Genomic DNA, 23,196 nt, shown 5'->3' on the forward strand with positions numbered 1-23,196 from the left:
CTTCGCATTTTTGACTCTTGTGTTGTGAAGAGGGGTGCTGAACGCACCCAAAGGAGATGTGGTCGCTCCTCTGACACCCCCTTTTAAATGGTGATATAATGGGAAACACATAGTTTTTTTTACCTCCTCTTTGCTCAATCAGCTGCTGGCTTGCTGCAGCTGCTGCCGTACCACATGATCTGCATTTCACGCGGTGCACTTCTGTCAGATCACTATGTCCATATATTCGATCTCTTTTTGCTTTTACCTTTTCTTCAATATCGCATTGAATTTTGATACCCCATTTTTGGAATTACATTGTGACAATGCAATGTATAACTGCCCGTGACTCATCTCGCAGGACGTGAAAGTGTCTCTGAGACAATCACGTCTCGTCTCCTTCCAAGATTTTTTTTATAACAGAGATTTGTCAGGAAATATGTAACCTACCATTTGTTACAGTACATTAATCTCAATCAGCTCTATTATACAACTCAAAAATAGAAAACATGACAATATATTGTAGTGTCAGTGCCAAGTGCCAGTATGAATTTTTTGCTCTTTACATCACTCGTTTTGGACAGCTCACTATCCTTGAAAGGCTTGCTTGCTGTTGACTTTGGCAGGCTTGCCATTCTTAAAGGCTCCTCTTCAGTTGGTTCAGAAGATGCTCATTTGCATGTTGGAATGTCAGCTCATACCGATGGGGACTCATTCCCAGGTTAATCCAACTTGTCAGCACTGTTGCATAGCCCTACCTGTCCCAATGGATCACTTACAGCTCTTTCAAAGTGACTTACAGACTCTTTGAAATGACGGGATGGTCTTCATTTCCATTGCAGTAATGTGGCAAAGGCACATCAGCAGGATCTTGAGTGCTATGTTATCAGATAGCACAACAGCATGTTAAGTTCTGCTCTGTTATGTATTGTAGCATACTTCTGTGCAGTGTTCTTTCCATTACATGTGGATTGCTTCTGGTTGTTCTCCTCCACTAAACTGAGACCCCAAACATCACTCCAGGTCTGGAGCTCAGCTTTGAGGCTCTCCCTCAGCAGTTGCTCTGTAATGCCACTGTGATCTACCTTGTCTATTTGCCTGTATGACTTTACCACCGGCCATACCTCACGCTGCTCACCTGGGGTCAGTGGCAGTTCTCTATAACTTGCCACGCTTTCCCCCAGCTACATGAGCCTGACGCTCTTGTGGAGATTGCATACCTAGGCTAATGGACCTTAGCAGATGGAAAAAAGGTGGTGGAGCTGAAGAGGTGCCAGTCCCTCAATTGTCTTCCTCACTGTATAGATACTGCAAATAGCATTCCAGATCCTGGATCTCAGCCTTGAGAAAAGCCCACAAAGTCCATTTTAGGTTTCCATGTAATTTGCTAAATTGAACAGTAGGACTTATCATCATCCCACTTCTAACACCAATGTAGCGCTGGTGCAGAGAGAAAATATGAATTCTTTACTCTTTACATTGGTCTTTTGAGTAGTTCTTGTTGGTTAGCTCTCATTCCTCTAGATGCAGGCTTTCCATTCTTATACGGTTTTCTGCAACTGCCTCTGAAACTGCTAATTTACATGATAGAATGGCAGCTCATAGTCTCATAGTAATGGTGGCTCATTACTTAGGCAACCTGTCTGTGCTGTTACAATACTGCAAGCCACTTTCAAATAAAATTCATGATATTACTAGGCTCTGTCTGCCATTTATTAAGTGAAATTCGCTTGTTCACATTTCAAGTCAAATCAAGTTTAAGTTTATCGCCACACAAACAGAGATAGTGGAATATTTCTTAGTGCAGCATCCCAAATTCAACATAATAGCACAACAGTGCAGACACATCACAAATTTACAAGCAATTCGAAACTTTAATGACCAAATCCAGAAAATGCTGGACAATAGTTAAACAATACAAATCCTCACATACAACGATATCACAGTGTAAATACAATAGCAAAAGTGCTGATAGAAAACTAGGAAAATGAACATGATCAGAATAAGTCTAGAACATAAAAACATAAAATGCCTTGGAAAATAATTGTTACAGGGACAAGCAGTCTTGGTAAATATCAAATTGTTAATCTTCCAAGTAGACAATGTTCACATATCCCAGTTCCAAACTGAAGCACAGTCAAGTCAGAAGGGAAACTTGAAGTCGCTGGCAGCCACCAATGTCCAATCATAAGAGCTGTCAGTTACTCTCTCTACTACAATATGCATGCGTGGACTGTAGTCACTTATGCAGGAGGTGTTCCGCCAGTGGGACACTTGCATATGTTTTTGTGTTTGTTCCAATAAACCCACAATTCAATCAAAAGCAATAATGGCATTTGTCCATACCCAAGGGTCTCTTCTTTCAAATAAATCATAAATTTCCAAGTTGTCTGCTCTTTTTCATTAGTAAAAGATGTGATTTGCATTTGTATATACCAAGGCGAGCAGTACATCATAGCTGAGTAAATGGCTTTTCTCAAAGATCCCACCTATGTAGTGCCACAAACAGTGAAAGACTCATTACCACTGGATTGCTGAGTTTTAAATCTTTTCAGTGGTGTGTAGTTGTCTGTGATTGGTCACTTGTACTACATATCATAACAGTGCATAAAATACATGAAATATATGATGTATGTGACAAATAATCTTTACACATTGTTGGGCAGAAGCTTCTGTGAGAGTGCATGTGGATTGTTTTGTTGATGTGCAAATAAGATTCAAAGTTTGTGCTAGGCAAACATCCTCTTCTTCAAAAAAGGAAATATATGGTCAAGGATGTCCTAACAAAGTTACAGAATTCAAATGATACAAAATATGAAAAACTTGAGTCACAGTTTGGAGTCTATTAAGAACGATGCTTTTGCTAAAGTATGTGATGGTATGTTTGATTTGTAAGTACTTTGAAGCACTGTGGCATGCACTTTTACAGTTCAAGTGTAATGCTTTCATTTACTGTATCCAAATGCTGTCCACTGCACGTTCTCCCTATGACAGTTTTCTGAGCAGTGCTCTTCCAGTTTCAACTTCTTTGCATATCTGCTTGAAGTTTCATCTGAGGAGCACTTTGATTGAATTAGCTGGATGTGCGATGTTTCAAGGGGGACCTTGCAGTTTCACGTGGGGACCCTCTCTCCCCCCAAGGATCAAATGTCACTGAATCATACAACGCAAACTTTCAAAGGAAACCGCTCGTCAATGTATTATAACCAAGTCATGCTGCACCACGACATGCTGCCACTCAAAGTTTCATGTGGGCACTCCACTACCTCCCCGATGTCACAGTATCACGCTGCTCACATCACTGTGTGGCAAACACATTAAGGAAAAAAAAGCCATTTCACCTAGTGTCTTGTTCACTGTATAATTCACCCAGTGAAAGAAATCACACCAAGTACCAGGAAATGATGGAGCAGTGTCATCATGAAGGTTTTTTCTATTGAAGGGATAGACAGCACCGTGCAGTATTTTTTTTCCTGTTTCTAATTGTGCTTGCACCCTTCAATGATCACCCCCAGCCATCCCTAAAAGGCAGAAATAAGTGCAATTTCGAATGGTAAAATAAAATCAAAGAGAGGCCGGGGGGAGAGAAGGTAACAGAGGTAGGAACGAGTACTTGGATAATGTGAGAATAAGTGGTGGGGAGAGCTTCAGAAATATACCATCAACAAGTCTTGTGTGCTTGCGACCCACTGATGACCACCTGCGACCTAAAAGTGCCTGAGAAACAATGGTTTAGGTGTTTGTATGGTGTGTGTGACTAGCTCTGGGGGGCCTGTCCAGGACTCAGGGTTGCCAGGAATGGCATTGTCCCCACACCCACAATCCAGCACTGGAAGAAGCTGGTATAAAAATGTATGTATCTACTCTGTTTATTCGAGATGTGAAATGCAAGAAAAAAACAACTACAACAGCAACAAAAATAAACAATTGAAAACACGCTAAAGTTCTGTGGGGCAGCTGCAACAGAATGCAGGAGAAGATGTGTGAATGGCAGCACAAAAACCCTAAACTACTGAATGAAATGTCAGGTGTCTCTGTGTCTAGTGGTAAACAGGAGTTGTTTCAAGGACTGGCATGAAAAATAATTTTGAAAATAAAGGATTGGATGAGTATGCAATTGTACGTATATAGTTACAAATTGTTTACTTGTTGCTTTAGAGTGATATATAGTGTGTATGTATATTTATTTTTCTGTCAAATAACAAAATGTATAAGTGCAACTGCAGTACTTGTTTTAAAAGATTGCTTAGGTGTAAGAGACTGAATGTTTCCAAAAAGGGAGACCCATTCTACCAAACAGTATAACAATACAATGCTATGGAATATTAAATTTAAATTTGACACAATGATAGCTGACAGGCTGGGGCACAAAAGAAGATGTGTGTCATAAAATGTCTTGGTTATGTACTGTAGGGAGAAATCCCTAAAATACAAAACTTTTTTGTGTTGTATTTAGTTGATATTGGTGTATACAAAGGTCTTTAATCATATAAATACTTTCTTTTAAAAATTTGGAGTGTTGTACTCACTACTCTTAAGCCATTTGCAGCTCCTTTATTACATAAGCAGAATGAGAGCAATTTATTTTTAGGTACATAATTTAGGTGCAATAATGCCAAAAACCCACAGACTCTGCATGATTTCCAGAGCATTTTCAAGCATTTGCACATCAAACAAGCATTAAGTTACATGCTTGTTCAATGAAACTCTTACATCATCATGCACTGTACATTGTCACTCAGGTCTCTGAATTTAACCACAGGTTTTCTAACATAATTTTATTATGAATTGTTGTGTTCTTGACTCTCAAGTTTGCAGCTTTGTTTATGTAAGTGCTAAGGTGACAAATTCCCAGAAATTATTATTGGTCTTAAAATGGGAAATTATTAGATTGAGCTTACTGGGATAACAGATCATGATTTCAACTCATAAATTCCTCCGCATTAGATCAGAAAGGGTTAGTACTTAGTAACTGGCATGAAGGTAGAATGCAACAGGCACAGTAGCCTCATTATAGCAGGTTGTAGTTGTTAAGACTGTGGATACAAAGTGGTTTCTGACTCTTAAAGATCAGTAGATTTTCAGCAATACTGGGGTCACTTCAAGGTTTTGTATGGATATAGTAGTTATAAGTTCTCCATGGTCTCTTAAGTGACTAAAATTCCTGCCAGATTTACAATATAAGAAATTAAAATATGTAGTTGATTTGATAGCTTTCTGGAGGAAGAAATTTACCTGTGTCTGATTGTTGAGGGGAGAGACAATGAAGTCCATGAGGAACTAAGGTAGCTACCCATGCAAGACAGCTAGAACTGCTTTGTTTAGAAAGCACAAGGATGACTAACATTCATTTGCCTGTTTGTGAATATATCTCTTGTGAGTATTACATCTGTGTTTTACTTTATTGAAGTCCATTATTTTATACTTTTGTATATCTTACACAGCATTGCTACCAGGATTTATTACTTTGACCTTAGCACATTGTCTTACATTTAGTGTTTGCATATTGCATGATATACTGTATACGAAACATATAGCAAAGAAGCATACTATGTATCAGGACAATGGTGCGATTCCAGTCCAAACCTGGAAACTTACACGAGAATGAGGATAATACAATGAGAATGAGTTAAATCAAAAACAACTTCACCACAACTTAGATCCCATTAAGACATGTTGATGCATACGAAAAAAAATATAATGTGGTTAAATTTAAAGTTGGGCCTGGTGGCATGAAACTTATGTTAGTTTGCGGTCCACTTCTGACTCCTGCCTGGAGTGCTGTCTTTGTGCTCCCTCAGTGCTCACATGGGTGTCTGTTGGGAACTCCAGAGTCTTCATGCACTCCAGAGACAGTTTCTATCGAGTTAATTAATCATGCTAAATTACCTGTGTGTTTATGAACTGCTATCTCTTATTCTGGCTGAATGCATAGGTGTTTCTAATTAATAAAGGTATATGGTCTGACTTGTGTCACATTTGATACTGCATTTGAAATGGATCAGGGCTGATTGAGGTCATTTATGTTAGGTAGAATGCCTAGAGGGGGCTGAATGGTCTCGTGGCCTCAGAACCCCTGCAGATTTTTTTTTTGTTTTTTCTGTCCTCCCTGTCCATCAGACCTTACTTTTATTCTATGTTAATTAGTGTTCCCTAATTTTTATTATTTATTCTGTCTTTTTTCTCTTTCTTCATCATGTAAAGCACTTTGAGCTACATTGTTTGTATGAAAATGTGCTATATAAATAAATGTTGTTGTTGTTGTTTGTGATGTGATACAAAATATAACATTGCTGTCTCACATTTTTTTTAGCCCATTTTCAGTTACCAGCTAAGGTGTCTTCTGCATGATATCCTTTCATCGTATTGATTTATTCTGGGGCTTCTGCTTTACTCCCATAACGACAGCAACAATGTTTATTACAATAGCAAATTTTCATATAAAGGATGTGTAGCTCAAAGTGTTTTGCAAAGAAAAAGAAAATCAAATTAAAATTAGACAAAAATAATAATGCATAAATAGTATACAAAAAATAAAAAATACAGACCTACATAAGATAGATTTCATACAGATACAGAATTTATGAAAAAAAAGTGTTGTGCCCACTTAAAGTTTTTCAATGATTGTCACTACTGCTTTCTGGAGTCTATGACCAGTTTCCTGAATTTTCTTGATATTAAGGATGAGATTTTTGTCCTGGTATTACCATGTCAGAAGGTAAACCTAATCTTTGTGAGCTGCCTCAGAATTGTTGGTGAGCACGCCTATGATCACAGCCTCATCAGCAAATTTATTGATAGAGTTGAGGCTGTGTATGACATCAATGCAAATGCACCCTATAAATTTGCCTAAATTTGTCCTACCTCCACAGGCTTGTAAACCTTCATGATGACACTGCTCCATCATTTCCTGGTACTTGGTGTGATTTCTTTCACTGGCTTCATCCATACACTCTTCCTAGGCACTATTAGTGCCAGTAGGATCAATTGTTGGGTGGCTTCTGTGACTATGACTACGTCTGGATGAAACATGGTTAATAGGTCTGTGGCAGGGCTAAGGCCTTTTCCTTTGATTACTGGTGGGCTTTACTCCAGCTTTGATACATCTGATGGTCTCTCTTAACAGGCACTTGTGCTTGTTGGTTTTGAGAGATGTGGCTATACTGTTAGTGATTCCTTTGGACACCTGGTCAAGACACCAACAGTAGTGTGCTTTCCCAAGGACTTTTGAGCAGCTTCTGAGGAGGTGCTCTTCCAGAACAATGAGGACAAGATGGTGTTTCACTTTCACCCCAGACGTTTAGGTTAGCAGTACTTGGTAGAACATCGTTGACCTCTTGAATTAGAAAGATGAAACAAGGAAAGTCTGCTTTCCAGATATTGGATCACATGATTCTTCTCTGGAGTGTGCCCTTGCTTCTTATCTATGGGCCTTGCTGGCCCAATCCTACCATTCTACTAGCCTGAGCTTCCTCCACGCCTGCCTTCAATACCTTCTGAACCAGCTGGTGTTGTTCTTGCACCCTGTCAGTTTTGGTTTCAGGGAAGTAGCCTAGGCCCCTTCATTCTGTTGCCACTATTTCCACGAATGCCTTCTGCCCCAAGCTTGACTCGGCCATCTCCAGCACTTTATCTCAATGCCAGCTGATGCCCCCTTGAATTCTCTGGAATCTCTGTACTGAAGGGCCTCTCTTGTTTGTGACACAATGAATTCTCCAGCCAGCCCACTAAATGGAAGCCTAGGGTGAACATAGAGTAAAGAAGGTGGCTTAGCACACTACCCAGAGGGTACTTGTGTTGAGGATTAGTGTGGAGTGATTGAATTAATCCAGTGGCAGAATGTGGTATTAAGTCCAAAGTTGAAAGGTTTCTTAATTAGCTTTGATGTTACAATGGAATTAAATGCTGAGTTGTAGTCTATAAACAGGATTCTAATATAGCAGTTTTTGTGCCAGAATGGCATGAAGTGCAAGAGATAAGATATCCTCTGTGGACAGGTTGTGATGATATGCAGACTAGAGGTGGTCCAGACTATCTGGAATATTGTACTTAGTATGTCCCAGCATCCTGTGCAAATGTGGTTCCTGCCTTGCCCCAGATACCTCCATTATTTGTAATGGATAACAACAAAAAGTTATTAGATTTTATATATAACAAGCTGTGCACTTAATTGTTATTTTTTTCAAATATTAGACAGAACCAGAGCTAATAGAAGAAACCAATGTTGACCATTTCGGTGGGGACCCCAGAGGTTATACAAGAAGTCAACAAGTGAAAGGTCACTCAGAAACATCCACTCTGAGCTCACAGCCATCCATTGATGAAGTTCGGCAACAAATGCATATGCTCCTAGAAGAAGCATTTAGCTTAGCTTCTGCTGGGCAATCTACCAACACGCGGACTCAAGGTCCATACAACCCAGTTCAACAGCTGCCATACTCTGAGGTGGTAACTAGTGCACCAGGGACTATTAACCGATCAAGAGGAGCAGTCCAGTGGGTACCTGCCTATGGCTCTGATACATATCAGTACAGCTTACCAAGACCTGTAAGTTAATTTGGTTGTTTTCTGATTTAAACATTCCTTTCTAATTTATTTTCTTTGTTTATCTACAGGATCATATGTGTCAAATTTCTGCAGATATCAGGAGCAAAATTTAGTTTATGTAGAATCACCCAGAATTTGCAGGGTTCATTTTTCTCAGTGCTGTATCAATAAGAATGTGCTTCGTTCGAGTTCCTGTTTTCATCCATCCTGTTTGACATGTCATTTCAGCTTGCAAATTCAAATTCAAGTCATATGCTGCAGACATCACACCTTCTATTTTTGGGTTTTTGAAGCCTTACAATGATTCATTTTAGTTTATATCCTTCAAGTTGTATCTGTTTCTTTTAGTGTCCACTATGATCAGTTGTTAATATTCCAGTTGTCAACCTGCATATCTATTAACACTCTGAAGTCACTGACCGCTGCCTCACAGGGCGTAAGCAAAATTTCTCTGAAGCATAGCAACCTGCTTTTCTAACTTGTTTGAAGAGCTTAGTAACCTTCATAAAAACCTCAGTGTTCACACAGTTCTCCTACTGCAGTTTTTGTAAATGTACAGGATAAGTGGAACAAATGTGTGAAATTGCCACTTTGTTAGATATATTGTAGACTTACAATCTAGCCGCACTACTCAGAAGGATTTGTTTGTGCATACTGTATATAAAGTGTGGAAAATGCATTTCACTTTTACGTTGTTCATGAGTTCAAGATTAACAGAGTAAATTAAAGCTCATACCCTGAGTTCTTTACATGGTGTATAAAAGGGCAATTCTGTAGTAAGTCCACATTACAGGAACATGTAAAATGTTCCCATGTGCTTTGTAAGGAAAATTGAGTCATAACGAGAAAATCTTAGCTATTCTTTCTTTATTTTGCACAATTAATGTAAGAATTAAACCTTTCTATGAAGATGAAACAATGAGATGGAAAAGGTTGATTGCTTGCATCTCAAATCACCCAAAATGAAACAGGCAGACATTTATTAAAAAACAATCCAACACAAACAACTTCACGAAAATGTAAGAAAAATGAAAAGAAGTAATCAAACAGCACAAAGTGAAAGAAAATCTTAATAATTTACAATGTTATTTTATTAAATTCTATCATTTCTTAATTTAGAAAATTATATAGTGCCCCATACTGTACATATAAGACAAACAAAGATACCATATAGACCTTTTGTCTAAAACTTCAGTCCACAGTACCACTTCCACAGTACTTTTTTTGCTGTCAGATTTTTTAATTTTTACATTATGCAAAAAGCACCTATTACAGTTGACATGTCTTTTTGACTGTCTGTATAAAACAACCTGGCTCACAGCGGTCGGATTTTGTTGAAATATGGCACACTTATTCTTCAAGACAATTTGTTACAACAGTTCATTTTTCCTGAGAAGTTTCAAACAGAGTACTCTGAACAAAGTTTTGAAATTTCAAAATCTTAAATTGAGAAGAACTGGTGAATTTGAGAACTCGCCTATCCTTAAACAGAAGAACATTCTGTGCAATCTCAAATACAGATTAGTTTACTTTTTCAAATTTAATTTGAGAGAGGTCACTATAACTTGTATATTTGGTAGATTTTCTTCTTTGACTTGTGCAGTAGCCACTCCTGACAGTAACACATTTCCCCAATACAATAGTCAAACAGCGAGAGAGGGGCATGCACTCAGTCATACTCCAGCTAACTTCTCCTGTTGCTTGAGGCAGGTTAACTGTATAGGTCAACGGAAAAAAGCAAAATGTGATTTTTCTAGAAATTAAAGTAACAGGAAAGAAATTCTGTAAGAGTTGCTGTATGAGCAGAGTTATCAAATACATACTCAGCATTTATGTTACAGTAAAAATTACCTCATGACTGCATTATCTGTACATTATCATGATTCTGTATTTCATTGTTTGAGGAAGCCAACACTTTTACTTTCAGACTTAAATATTTTAACTGTCCATCAGATACTTCTTTTAAAAATGTTATGTTTAATAAGTTTGAACTTGAATTAGTCACAGACCTCCCCGCCCAACCAACAAATATCAACAGGATATAAATCAATGCCATTTTTACCTCACTTGAATTGGAATCTGCTGTATATGAAAACTACTGATCCACCACAAGCCTATTTATAACTACATTACATTCACAATGATAAATGTGCAAAATAATTTATCCTTACAAATTGAACCTAAAGGTGTAAAAGAAAGTTTTAATTCTTGTTGATACAATTGCCTAGTACAGAATAATAAAATTCTTATTGTCTCTATAAAAAAGAATAAATACCACAATATCCCCCATGTTTGACCATTGTTATGTTCTGTTATTCAGTATTACACATTTATAGCTGATTTCCAATAGTCTTGCCATGCATACAAGTTTACATTCCATTGAGTAGTAATCATAGTAGCTAACATTTCCTCTGATAAGAGGTGTAAGTTGAAATTCATCATGTAACTGCAAGCTCATCTTCGTGCCTGAGTACTCCACTACAGTTACAAAAATAATTGTAAGGTCACACAGTCCTAAGGCAAAAATAATTGTGTAAAATATTATTTTAATACAATGGTATAAACACATAACCAAGATTGAAAAAGTATTTTCAGTTTCACCTTTTATTTTTTTGATTGCATGCATAATGAACGTTGACATTCTCCAAAGGCTTGTAATGAGACATCTGCCAGATGGCGTATGCATAGAGTTGATGTGCAGTGGCTAATTTCTTTCTATCACCACACATTTAACTAGTAAAACCAAAGGGGCAGTGTTCTTGAATGAGATTGCTCAATAAAGTAAAATGAAATGTAGATAAATATTTCTGATGTATGATACACTTTTTTATACCTCTGCAGGCCTTCAGGTTTTCCCAGCTTCCTGACATGGCAATGGGTAGCTCTCCTCCCACAGTGCCACCTCCAGCTCCAGCTAGACCAACGATAATCACCTCTCTCCGACGGTAAGGCAGTGAAGCCATTGTTACAATATATTTGGTGATGTCTCACACTTCAGAGGGCTTTATTACCCCTTTTTGAAATGTTGAAGACAATCAATGAAAAGTAGTATTATAGTCACAAAGTGTGTGGTACCCCACAAATACAGTACATTATGTTAAAGGGGCTTTAAATATAAAGCTGCATTTAAAGAAAAAGAAATGATTACTAAACAGCAAAGTTACAAAATGTAGCATGCTATATAAGAAATAAAATACTATATTAGAAAAAAAGCTGCAGAATGCACTCAAAAAGATTACATGACTTCCCATTTAAGGTCAACCTAAGAAAAAAAATGAAACGCCATTAATGGAGGAAATAAATGACTCCATGAAATTAGAATGTTGCATTTTGAACAGGTCTTAAAATTTATTTCATAGTCCAGAATAGTTTAAATTCACCCAGTTACATTCCCTGTAATGGGTTTGAACCTCAACCGGGAATGACTATAGCTTTGCCCTGTTGGGATAGGCTCTAGAAGCCTCATTTATAAAAATGTGTATTGAGTGATCTTAAATTTGAACATGCAATTGTTCCTATTAACTATTTATATAATGTCTGTACACACAAATACATATTCCTAACACCCATGACCTGTGTATAAATGCACAAATATCCATGATAATATGTAATATCATATAATTGGAAGAAATTACTTATGACTGACTCTGATAAAATAGCAAGTGAAATGGTAGATGATCTGCACATTCATTTAATGTTGGTAATTGATATTCACATAAGTGTGCTCATTGAAAGTGCTTGTATGGCAATATTAACGCAATCTGTTGCACTGATCAAGCTTGGCCTTCTTCTCAGATCTCATATTAATTGGACCTTGAGGTTTTTCATCATAATGAAAACAGATGAAATTTGAAAGCATGCAAATGATAGATTTCACAGCAGCAGGCAAGTTTCAGCTGAGAATGGGCTGAGATACTTACAATCTGTGTGAAGGTTCTCTCTGAAAGTTCTATGCTGCAAGGAACTCATACAGAGAGACAAATTACACTTCCACTAGAACAGCATGATTATCTAGTAAAAACTAGTAGAGCTTTAAAAGTGAGACACAGCTGCTTGAAGAATAAGGATATGTCTTGTTAGCAGATAACCTCTCATAAATCAATCAATATCATTAGTGTACCCTATTTCTATAAACATGCTCTCTGCATAACAAGCTATTGGTGAAGTCCTCTTATTGCGTAATGGCTCCTTGTTCTTCAAATATTTCTCCCCATATGTGTATATATACTGCTCAAAAGAATCAAAGGAACACTTTTTAATCAGAGTATAGCATAAAGTCAATGAAACTTATGGGATATTAATCTGGTCAGTTAAGTAGCAGAGGGGGTTGTTAATCAGTTTCAGCTGCTGTGGTGTTAATGAAATTAACAACAGATGCACTAGAGGGGCAACAATGAGATGACCCCCAAAACAGGAATGGTTTAACAGGTGGAGGCCACTGACATTTTTCCCTCCTCATCTTTTCTGACTGTTTCTTCACTAGTTTTGCATTTGGCTACAGTCAGTGTCACTACTGGTAGCATGAGGCGATACCTGGACCCTACAGAGGTTGCACAGGTAGTCCAACTTCTCCAGGATGGCACATCAATACGTGTCCCTACCAAAGGTTTGCTGTGTCTCCCTGCACAGTCTCAAGGGCATGGAGGAGATTCTAGGAGACAAGCAGTTACTCTAGGAGAGCTGGAGAGGGCCATAGAAGGTCCATAACCCATCAGCAGGACCAGTATCTGCTCCTTTGGGCAAGGAGGAACTGGATGAGCACTGCCAGAGCCCTACAAAATGACCTCCAGCAGGCCACTGGTGTTAATGTCTCTGACCAAACAACCAGAAAGACTTCATGAGGGTGACCCAAGGGCCCCATGTCCTCTAATGGGCCCTGAGCTCACTGCCCAGCAGCATGCAGCTCGATTGGCATTCGCCATAGAATACCAGAATTGGCAGATGCACCACTGGTGCCCTGTGCTTTTTACAGATGAGAGCAGGTTCACCCTGAGCACGTGACAGAAGTGAAAGGGTCTGGAGAAGCCATGGAGAACATTATGCTGCCTGTAACATCATTCAGCATGAGCAGTTTGGTGGTGGGTTAATGATTGTCTGGGGAGGCATATCCATGGAGGGTCACACAGACCTCTACAGGCTTGACAAAGGCACCTTGGCTGCCATTAGGTATCAGGATGAAATCCTTGGACCCATTGTCAGACCCTATGCTGGTACAGTGGCTCCTGGTGCACGACAATTCCTGGCCTCATGTGGTGAGAGTATGCAGGCAGTTCCTGGAGGATGAAGGAATTGATACCATTGACTGGCCACCACACTTTACTAACCTAAATCCAATAGAACACCTCTGGGACATTATGTTTTGGTCCATCCAATGCCACCAGGTTGCACCTCAGACTGTCCAGGAGCTCTGTGATGCCCTAGTCCAGATCTGGGAGGAGATCCCCCACAACACCATCTGTCATCTCATTAGAAGCATGCACCGATGTTGTCAGGCATGTATACAAGAACACAGGGGCCATACAAAGTGCTGCGTACAATTTTGAGTTGCTGCAATTAAATTTTGGCAAAATGGACTAGCCTGCCACATAATTTTTTCACTCTGATTTTTGGGGGGTCTTTGAATTCAGGGCTCTGTAGGTTGATCATTTTCATTTCCATCAAACGATGTGGCATCCTTTCGTTCCTAACACATTACCCAGTCTATATCAGTATAGATATCCAGGAGGATTTCTTTTTCCCATTGAGATCTGATGTGTTTTCAAAGTGTTCCTTTCATTTTTTTGAGCAGTTATATACTGAACACGCTTTTCAGTTTGTGAATGTATAAGAACATAGTGTGAAGTGTTGTGTTTTTCATTTAACCTGCTTGGTCACCTGAAGTTACTCAGGCTGCTGAGCTAACCTTTGAGACAGCTTACTCATACCAGCTATTTTAGAATAGGCAATTAGCATAATATCAGAGTCTTTGGGATATGGGACAAATGAATTGCCTAGAGAACATACAGACTCCGATGAATAGTCCAAGACTCCTGCTGTTGTGAGGTAACAATACTGTTTTGCCATTGTGCCACACACACATCCCTACCAATATAAAGCTGTAACATGCAAATCTGTTGGATGTAACATGAAAATGAGAAAAAAATAGATGTATCTACACAGAGAATATATAAACTCCTCATTTAAATTCACGTGTTTTAAGCTATGAGGTAGCACTGACTACTATGAACCAGTACCCCTTAAATGTAGCTTGAGTTGGGATGTTTTTAACTAATGAATTAAAGTTTAAACCATAACATTGCTGGTTAAATTGCCCCCCAAATGCCTCCAATCCATTTTGTCATCTTGAGCACATACTCTAATTTAAAATAGTACAAAAGTGCTTTAGAATGGTTCTGACAATGGAGAGGCAATATATAAAATAAAGGTTTATTTATTTACCTATGGTAACTGCAACCACTCCATACTATGATTAAGACAAAACTCTAAAAACTGTAGAAATTAGTTAACTTTCGTGTTCAATAATCTGTGATAATTAACTGGCATCCTCTGACAGACATAATACAAGCATCTTTTTATATGATATTGATTTTTTCTCTGTATGCCTCACAGATAAAAGACAGTTGTATAATGGGGCTATCAAATCATTATCACAAAACAATATCCATCCATCCATCCATTATCCAGCCCACTATATCCTAACACAGGGTCACGGGGGTTCGCTCGAGCCAATCCCAGCCAGCATAGGGCGCAAGGCAGGAACAAAGCAAAGCGCCAGCCCACTGCAGACAAAACAATTTCTCTACTTGTTTTTAATCTTTCCAAAAACTCAAAAAGTTGATAAGCTTGTTCAAAAATAAGGAGTTACAATATCTTTTTGCACCATGTATATCCATCCTGCTTTTACTGCATAGTACAAATTGCCTTCAGTTTTATTAGAGACAAGGAAGTAACATAATTTACTGTACTGCCACCCACTAGTGAAAACAGCTGTGGAAAGTGGAGTTCACGTCTCATATTGTTTTATTTTTTAACGGATGCTCACACCCATTTGCTCAAGCCTTGATTGAAAAGACAAGTTAACAGAATAATCATTTTAACATTTGGTTGTCAGTCCATTATTTAGAAATAGTGTTGGGGTAGCCTTCTATAAATTACCTACTTTTATCGTTTTGCTCAATGTCTGCTACTCATCATTAATTGCAGCTTTTAATAAATGCAGTGCCTAAGGATGTCACTAATCGTAAACACAGAGCTGTTAAAAAGCTGCCATTTTTGAACACAGTGGTGGCATTTTCATAAGGTTTTAATGAGTGCATGAAATAAATCTCCATACATGTATACAAAATTATGCTCTGTCTCAACAATGATCACAGACTTTTAAATCACTATTAATTTATTGCTCTCTTTTTAAAATCAGCATCCTGCTTTTAATGTTGCTTCTCCTACTTTTTCTTGTCAGACTGCACCACCTAATGGAGGGTTATGGTTAAATATTTTTTTTTCTTTCTAAGTAGATCTACATCAGATATGGGAACAAAGAATCGGCCTTCTGATCATCCTGGCCCAGAGCAACAAAATCCACATGATGCTGCTTCATTTGTTCCTATTGTTCGGCCTCCAGGACCAGCTGTCTCTGTGGACCAACCCATTTCTAACTACTCAGGTAATAAGTTTAAGAAAATTTCATACATTCCTGAATAGAACATCACATACTGTATATGACAATTAAAACAAGTTTATTTTAACATACATTCAAAAAGTATTACACTCAACTGGATAGATTTAGTGTAAAATAAGACAATAAGTGGCAGAGATTTAAATAAATCTTTCTTTATAGGCAAAGCAGTCAAAGACAAATCATCAAAGTCAATAGGGTGTTTAATATATACTGTATGAATGTTTTTAACCTTTTATTACAACTACTAGGACAAAACCTAATTTAAAGTCAAAACAACAAATTTCAAAACCAGAGCCTTTTTCCTAAGAAGATTGTTTATTTGCTCAGATATGAAAACTCTCAAAAGGGACTATCTTTTAACTAAATTAGAGCCACCAACATGTCATGGGTCACATGACACACGCCTAGCAACCTCATAGTATCATTGTAACCAAAAGATGTAAAATGGCAGCATTAATGGAAACACATATTCAAACTTGTGCCCATTAGTAAAATACACAAAAAATAGCAATACAGTGACATCTCTGAGATGATAATAAATGTAAACAAATGAAAATTAATAATGCAGAAAAACTAAAGGAGATAAAATAAACAAATGAATAATGTGCCAAAAATGAATAAATAGTACATTCCTGACTAAGTAGTGAATATTGGTAACTGCAGACTAAAGAAAGATTGCTTTGAATCATACCCTTGTGTTCTTGCAGAGCAGGGGTGCCCACACTTTTTCAGCTTGCGAGCTACTTTTAAAATGACCAGGTCAAAATGATCTACAGTACCTACATTAAAAATGCTATATATACTATATCTACTGAGTATCAGAGGTGGATAGTAACGAGTTACATTTACTCCTTACATTTACTTGAGTAACTTTTTAAAAAATTGTACTTGTAAGAATAGTTTCACTGCACCATACTTTTTACTTTTACCTGAGTACATTTGTGAAGAAGAAACGCTACTCTTACTCCGCTACATTGGGCAACACTCGAATCGTTACTTTTTTCCCATTAGATAAAGTCTGACGGACAATTTTCAATCTGCTCTGTAGCGTATGCTGTCAAGTTGCGCACACGCCTTCCATTGCGTCTCCAGCTTTGACGCGAGTTTTTGGACGTTCCCCAAATCAGGGTGCTGCAGCTTTGAGGACAGATGTTGCATTTTTCGTTTGAAAGCATTAACTGAGCTAATCATATTGACCATGGTTTTCTCCTTTCTTTGCAGCTGCAAATTAAGCTCATTCAACATGTTGATCAGATCGGAAAAAAATGCCAAGTCTAGTGGCCATTGATCGTTATTAAGTTGCTTGTATTCTGCATGTTTAATGACAAGGAGAAACTCCTTTTTCTCCAGCCAGGGGTCTTGAAATCTCAGCAGGAATTTCTCCCTAGCCATCTGCCTCAACGAAGGCATCTTTTATCATCTCTCCATCTTGGAAGGACTTCCTATGCTTAATGATCGAGTGACTCACCCGGAATGATGCTTCGCTGTGTCTGCCTTTGCTTTTGCATTCAGCCGAGAAAAATGACGGCTGTCCGATTAACTGCAGTTTTAGTTCCCTCTCCTTTCTCTTTCTCAGATTGCTTTTCGGAAGGAAGTCAGTTTCGTAGTTTTTATGAACAGTTCGAAAGTGCTTTTCCACATTTTCCTTCTTTGGAATAGCAATGATAGATTGACAGATCAGACAAACGCAATTCGATTGTGACATTGTGAGAGGAAAAAAATTTTCTTCCAATTCCACATCCAGCCCATAACCAACAATTTTTTTTTAAATCCCTTCTTTAGTCGATATAAATTGGAAGACTAACTATATCACTAAAATAGCCGGAGTTTTGCAGTAGCTCGCGCGTTTGATTGTGTGTGCGAGATGACCAGTGTGTTAGAAGAAAAGAGATCTCAGACTGGCCGCCCTGTATGTCAATCAAGTGGCAAATACCTTAGGGAGGATATACTGTATGATAGACTAACATTTAAAAAAATTTTTTTTGAATGCAACGTGATCTACCAGCATTACCTTTCCGATCTATCGGTCAATCGTGATCGACGTATTGGGCACCCCTGTTGTAGAGTGCTTTGTAACTGTATTTTCTGTGGTAGGCTTTATATAAAAAAAGATTGAATGAAAAAGAAGAAATGTATTGTGTTATTGCAGACTAGATAAAGGAGTATGTCCTCATTATACTAATTACATAATAATTATATATGTACTTCGAAGACCTCCTCAATCCCACTAACATGCCTTCCAATGAGGAAGCAGAGCCTAAGGACTCTGAGGTGGGCTCTCCCATCTCTGGGACTGAAGTCACCGAGGTGGTCAAAAAACTCCTTGGTGGCAGGGCCCCGGGGGTGGATGAGATACGCCCGGAGTTCCTCAAGGCTCTGAATGTTGTAGGACTGTCTTGGTTGACACGTCTCTGCAACATCGCATGAACATCGGGGACAGTGCCTCTGGATTGGCAGACCGGGGTGGTGGTCCCCCTCTTTAAAAAGGGGGACCGGAGGGTGTGTTCCAACTATAGAGGGATCACACTCCTCAGCCTCCCTGGAAAAGTCTATTCGGGGGTTCTGGAGAGAAGGGTCCGTCGGATAGTCGAACCTCGGATTCAGGAGGAACAGTGTGGTTTTCATCCTGGTTGCGGAACAGTGGACCAGCTCTTCACCCTTAGCAGAGTCCTGGAGGGTGTATGGGAGTTTGCTCGACCGGTCTACATGTGTTTTGTGGACTTGGAAAAAGCATTCGACCGTGTCCCTCGGGGAATCCTGTGGGGGGTGCGCCGGGAGTATGGGGTACCGGACCCCCTGATAAGAGCTGTTCGGTCTCTGTACAACCGGTGTCAGAGCTTGGTCCGCATTGCCGGCAGTAAGTCGAGCCCGTTTCCAGTGAGAGTTGGACTCGCCAGGGCTGCCCTTTGTCACCGATTCTGTTCATAACTTTTATGGACAGAATTTCTAGGCGCAGCCAGGGTGTTGAAGGGGTCCGGTTTGGTGGACTCAGGATTGGGTCACTGCTTTTTGCAGATGATGTTGTCCTGTTTGCTTCATCAGGCCGTGATCTTCAGCTCTCTCTGGATCGGTTCGCAGCTGAGTGTGAAGCAGCTGGGATGAGAATCAGCACCTCCAAATCCGAGAGCATGGTCCTCAGCCGGAAAACGGTGGAGTGCCCTCTCAGGGTTGGGGGAGAGATCCTGCCCCAAGTGGAGAAGTTCAAGTACCTCGGGGTCTTGTTCACGAGTGAGGGAAGAATGGAGCGTGAGATCGACAGGCGGATCGGTGCAGCATTTGCAGTGATGCGGGCTCTGCATCGGTCTGTCGTGGTGAAAAAGGAGCTGAGCCGTAAGGCAAAGCTCTCAATTTACCAGTCGATCTACGTCCCTACCCTCACCTATGGTCATGAGCTATGGGTAGTGACCGAAAGAACGAGATCGCGAATACAAGCGGCTGAAATGAGTTTCCTCCGCAGGGTGTCTGGGCATTCCCTTAAAGATAGGGTGAGAAGCTCAGTCATCCGGGAGGGGCTCAGAGTAGAGCCGCTGCTCCTCCGCATCGAGAAGAGTCAGATGAGGTACCTCGGGCATCTGATCAAGATGCCTCCTGGACGCATCCCTGGTGAGGTGTTCCGGGCATGTCCAACCAGGAGGAGGCCCCGGGGAAGACCCAGGACACGCTGGAGGTACTATGTCTCCCGGCTGGCCTGGGAACGCCTTGGGATTCTCCCGGAAGAGCTGGAAGAAGTGGCCGGGGAGAGGGAAGTCTGGGCCTCTCTGCTTAAGCTGCTACCCCGCGACCCGACCTCGGATAAGCGGAAGAGGATGGATGGATGGATGGTCCTCATTATACAGTTTGGGCCAGAAGCTCCTGTTAATATCTGCTTAAGGCTTCTTATCTGGCTTTATGTGCGTGGAATCTAATTGAGAAATGTAGGCCTATTGTGTCCTGGTGTTTACAGTAACAGTGGGCAAAATTATACATTGCACTTCCAACTTGGAATCGCCTCAGAATTAAATGTTTGCCATGCTTGGGGTGCATATGAGACTGAGGGTGCTACTAGCATTAGTATGTGCTGACAAGTAGATGGGCATTCTGGTGTACCAGGTGAGAGTACTTCTGGTATGGATTTCAAAAAACAGTTTTACTAAAAATTTGTGGAACAGCTTGTCAATAAATTGGAACTTACACTGTATATGAACTTTGTGTAATAAGTATTTCTGCCCATTTAATAATATTACCTAGAGTAGGGGTGTACAACAATTTCTTCTGTTAATTGACTTCTTTTCCCTTCATTTTTAATTGCCTCAAATAAACTGAGATGTGAACTGAACCAGCTAGATGACCAGCTAAGTCAGGGCTTCAAGCTCCAACAAATTTCACTTCAACCAACTTAATTAGAAGCCAGTTTTTGCTATTAATTAAACTTGTTACATGATTGCATGGCTTGATGATGCTCTTACTCTACCACAGCAGACATTGCCAAAACAGATCAACATTACAAAGATTTTCACTTTTCTTTAATTTCAGATATTGTGTGATGTACACTGGTTACAGAAGCTTGTCATGTGTTGCGTTGTTTTTTTATCTCATTACTGTTTGGTTGCTAATTACATAAAAAAGAAACAATTATCTAAAATAAAATAGCAAGTCAATTAAAGTTAAGGCAAAAATGTTAATTAGTAGTAAAAACTGGTCACTAAATTAAGAAAATAGAATGAAAACCTGTAGCCATTTAAAATGTAAAATGTTGTTCAATCTGATTAAGGAGTCGATGCAAACAGGAAAACAGGACAGTTTGAACCTGTGGCTTGTGCTGCATATGCTTGGCAGCAAAGGTGAAACAGAGAGAAAGGCTGTACTGTTATCATTGTAAGAGGGGTTAATACCTGCAGGCAAATCTACTGTATTTAGTAGTAGAGTGCTAATCAATGATCCAATGGATAAAAGGCACATAAGTGTTAATTTCAACAATCACTACATTATTCAGTAGTACATTTGTTATTTATATCTGAAGACAAGTGCCAATTAGCCAGTGGAGATGTAAACGGAGTTTGTGTAAAGATTCTTGTAGAAAGCCGTACACAAACGGTACACATTATTTAACCAAGTAGGTCAAGTGTTAATCTGTTAGCCAACTGCCTGGGTGCTTCCCCAGTTTTTCTCCTCTCTACAACTAGATTGGAGTTGTGGTGTAACTGGTACATTCATCACCATTGTTTAATATTAACATATTTTTATATGTGTGTTTTTTAACATGAGGGTTCAATTTCTTGGGATTATTTTTCTTTCTGATTTAGTTTTATGAAGTTTTTTTTTTTTTTTGACTGAATACATAAGGCAGGCTAGAGACATCATATAGTCACATTCGTTACTGGAGTTGCATAACAAAGGCATCAATATAAATTTGTGACAGTCACAAAATATGTTATCCCTCAAAGGATATATAACATACTAAAAGTTCTACTTGTATAGTTAGTCTCCTTTCTAAATAAGCCCTAGTGATAGATTTGAAACTCTGTATTGCAATTGTGCTTCTTGACTAATTAATGCCTGGTCATTTCTGATCCTTGTTAGTTTCATTTTGATTTCTCAGTTATTTGGCATTGACCTTGCCCGACTACATCTCTGTCTTTGTTAACCATTTCCTGGTTAACCTTTAATTTCCCATAATAATCCCCAGACATATTATGTGTTGCTGTATATATTGTATCTGATAGTGTGCGCCTGCCATTATTGTAACCTCTTACAGTATATTTTTTTCTCCTCTCATTTGTTTAATTACTTTGACCAATGTTGCTGTCTCTTGATGGAAAAAGATCTGCTGGATTAGCTCACATTTACTGTACATTTGCTTTCAGTAGTTTACAAGATTCTAGTGAATTGCACACAAAAAGACCTGAAAAACTTTGTGTTTTATGTTTGTGTCCAATACCAGGAAACCCAGCACCAGCAGTCTATGCCATACCAGCAGCTCGACCTGGGTTCACGGGCTACTTTATTCCAACCCCTCCAATGTACAGAGGATCAGCCTGGATGCCATATTCAACAGAAAGTGATTCATCAAGCCAGTGGGCAGAAGCTGTAAGAAATAAATTTTTGTCATTATACTGTTTTTAAAATTTCACTGATTAGATGTACTGTACCCCTTCTTTACAATGAAATAAGTCAATTACTAAGTTTGAAGCATGGTGAATCTTTAGGAAATCTTTAGGAGTCTATCATGAATATTTTTATAAGGTAGAAGGAAATAATATTCAGGACTTTAAAATATGGAACTAAAGTACTGATCTCTGTACGTCATGGTGAGTTAACTTATTTTGAGACTGCTTTTATTTATTGTGGCAGTGTCAGCAAAAGATCTGTTTGGTTAGACTTGGTTTATTTCGCTCAAGTTGTAGTCTTAAGCTCCTATTGAGAAATTCAGAGTGCTCCAAGGTCAGCCAAGTTAGATGATCTTTCTAGCATGTTATGAGTGTGCCCCTGGGTCTCTTTCATGTAGGCCTTGCCTGGCAGTCTGTAATAGATGCCCACACCACATAAAATTGAGATTACTCTGTGGGCTCCTCCTAGACCAGTGAGCATTTTGGTTACTTAAACTCAACCACTCTGTTATTTTTTTAATACACAAACCTTATGACCAAAACTAATGATGAGAATGTAGATTGACTACCAATTCAAAAGTATTGTCTATATCTGCATGACCATCCAGTGTAAGGCCCACAGTTCTGCTGCTTCAGATGTTATATTAATTCACTGAACACTAGAACATTGTAAACATTTTGAGGAGAACGGGTCATTCCACTCATGTCCTGAAGTCTTGAAATAAGCCTGGCCACTCTTCTCTGAACTTTCTCTAGTGCTGCTATGTATTTTTGGTGGTAGTCCAGAGAACAACTCTGCATGCAGAATTCAAGGTGAGGCCTCCCCAGTGCTTCACATAGCTTAAGCATAACCTTCTTTGACTTGTACCTCCACACATCATGTTATATACCCTAACATTCTGTTTC

At 39.1% G+C, this 23,196-nt stretch overlaps 1 protein-coding gene across 2 annotated transcripts in view; it reads left to right on the forward strand.

Annotated features, from left to right (window-relative positions):
* The window catches only part of LOC120526604 (UPF0606 protein KIAA1549L-like), a 339,744-nt gene that overhangs the window by 302,411 nt on the left and 14,137 nt on the right, over positions 1-23,196 (forward strand). For both annotated transcript variants that reach the window (XM_039749775.1, XM_039749769.1), the window contains exons 18-21: positions 8,173-8,526; positions 11,368-11,471; positions 16,041-16,189; positions 22,125-22,270. In XM_039749775.1, the coding sequence (XP_039605709.1) occupies positions 8,173-8,526; positions 11,368-11,471; positions 16,041-16,189; positions 22,125-22,270 (753 nt within the window). The remainder of the gene's footprint in view (positions 1-8,172; positions 8,527-11,367; positions 11,472-16,040; positions 16,190-22,124; positions 22,271-23,196) is intronic.

This window comes from Polypterus senegalus, chromosome 1 (assembly GCF_016835505.1).
Source record: "Polypterus senegalus isolate Bchr_013 chromosome 1, ASM1683550v1, whole genome shotgun sequence".
Taxonomy (NCBI): Eukaryota; Metazoa; Chordata; class Cladistia; order Polypteriformes; family Polypteridae; genus Polypterus; species Polypterus senegalus.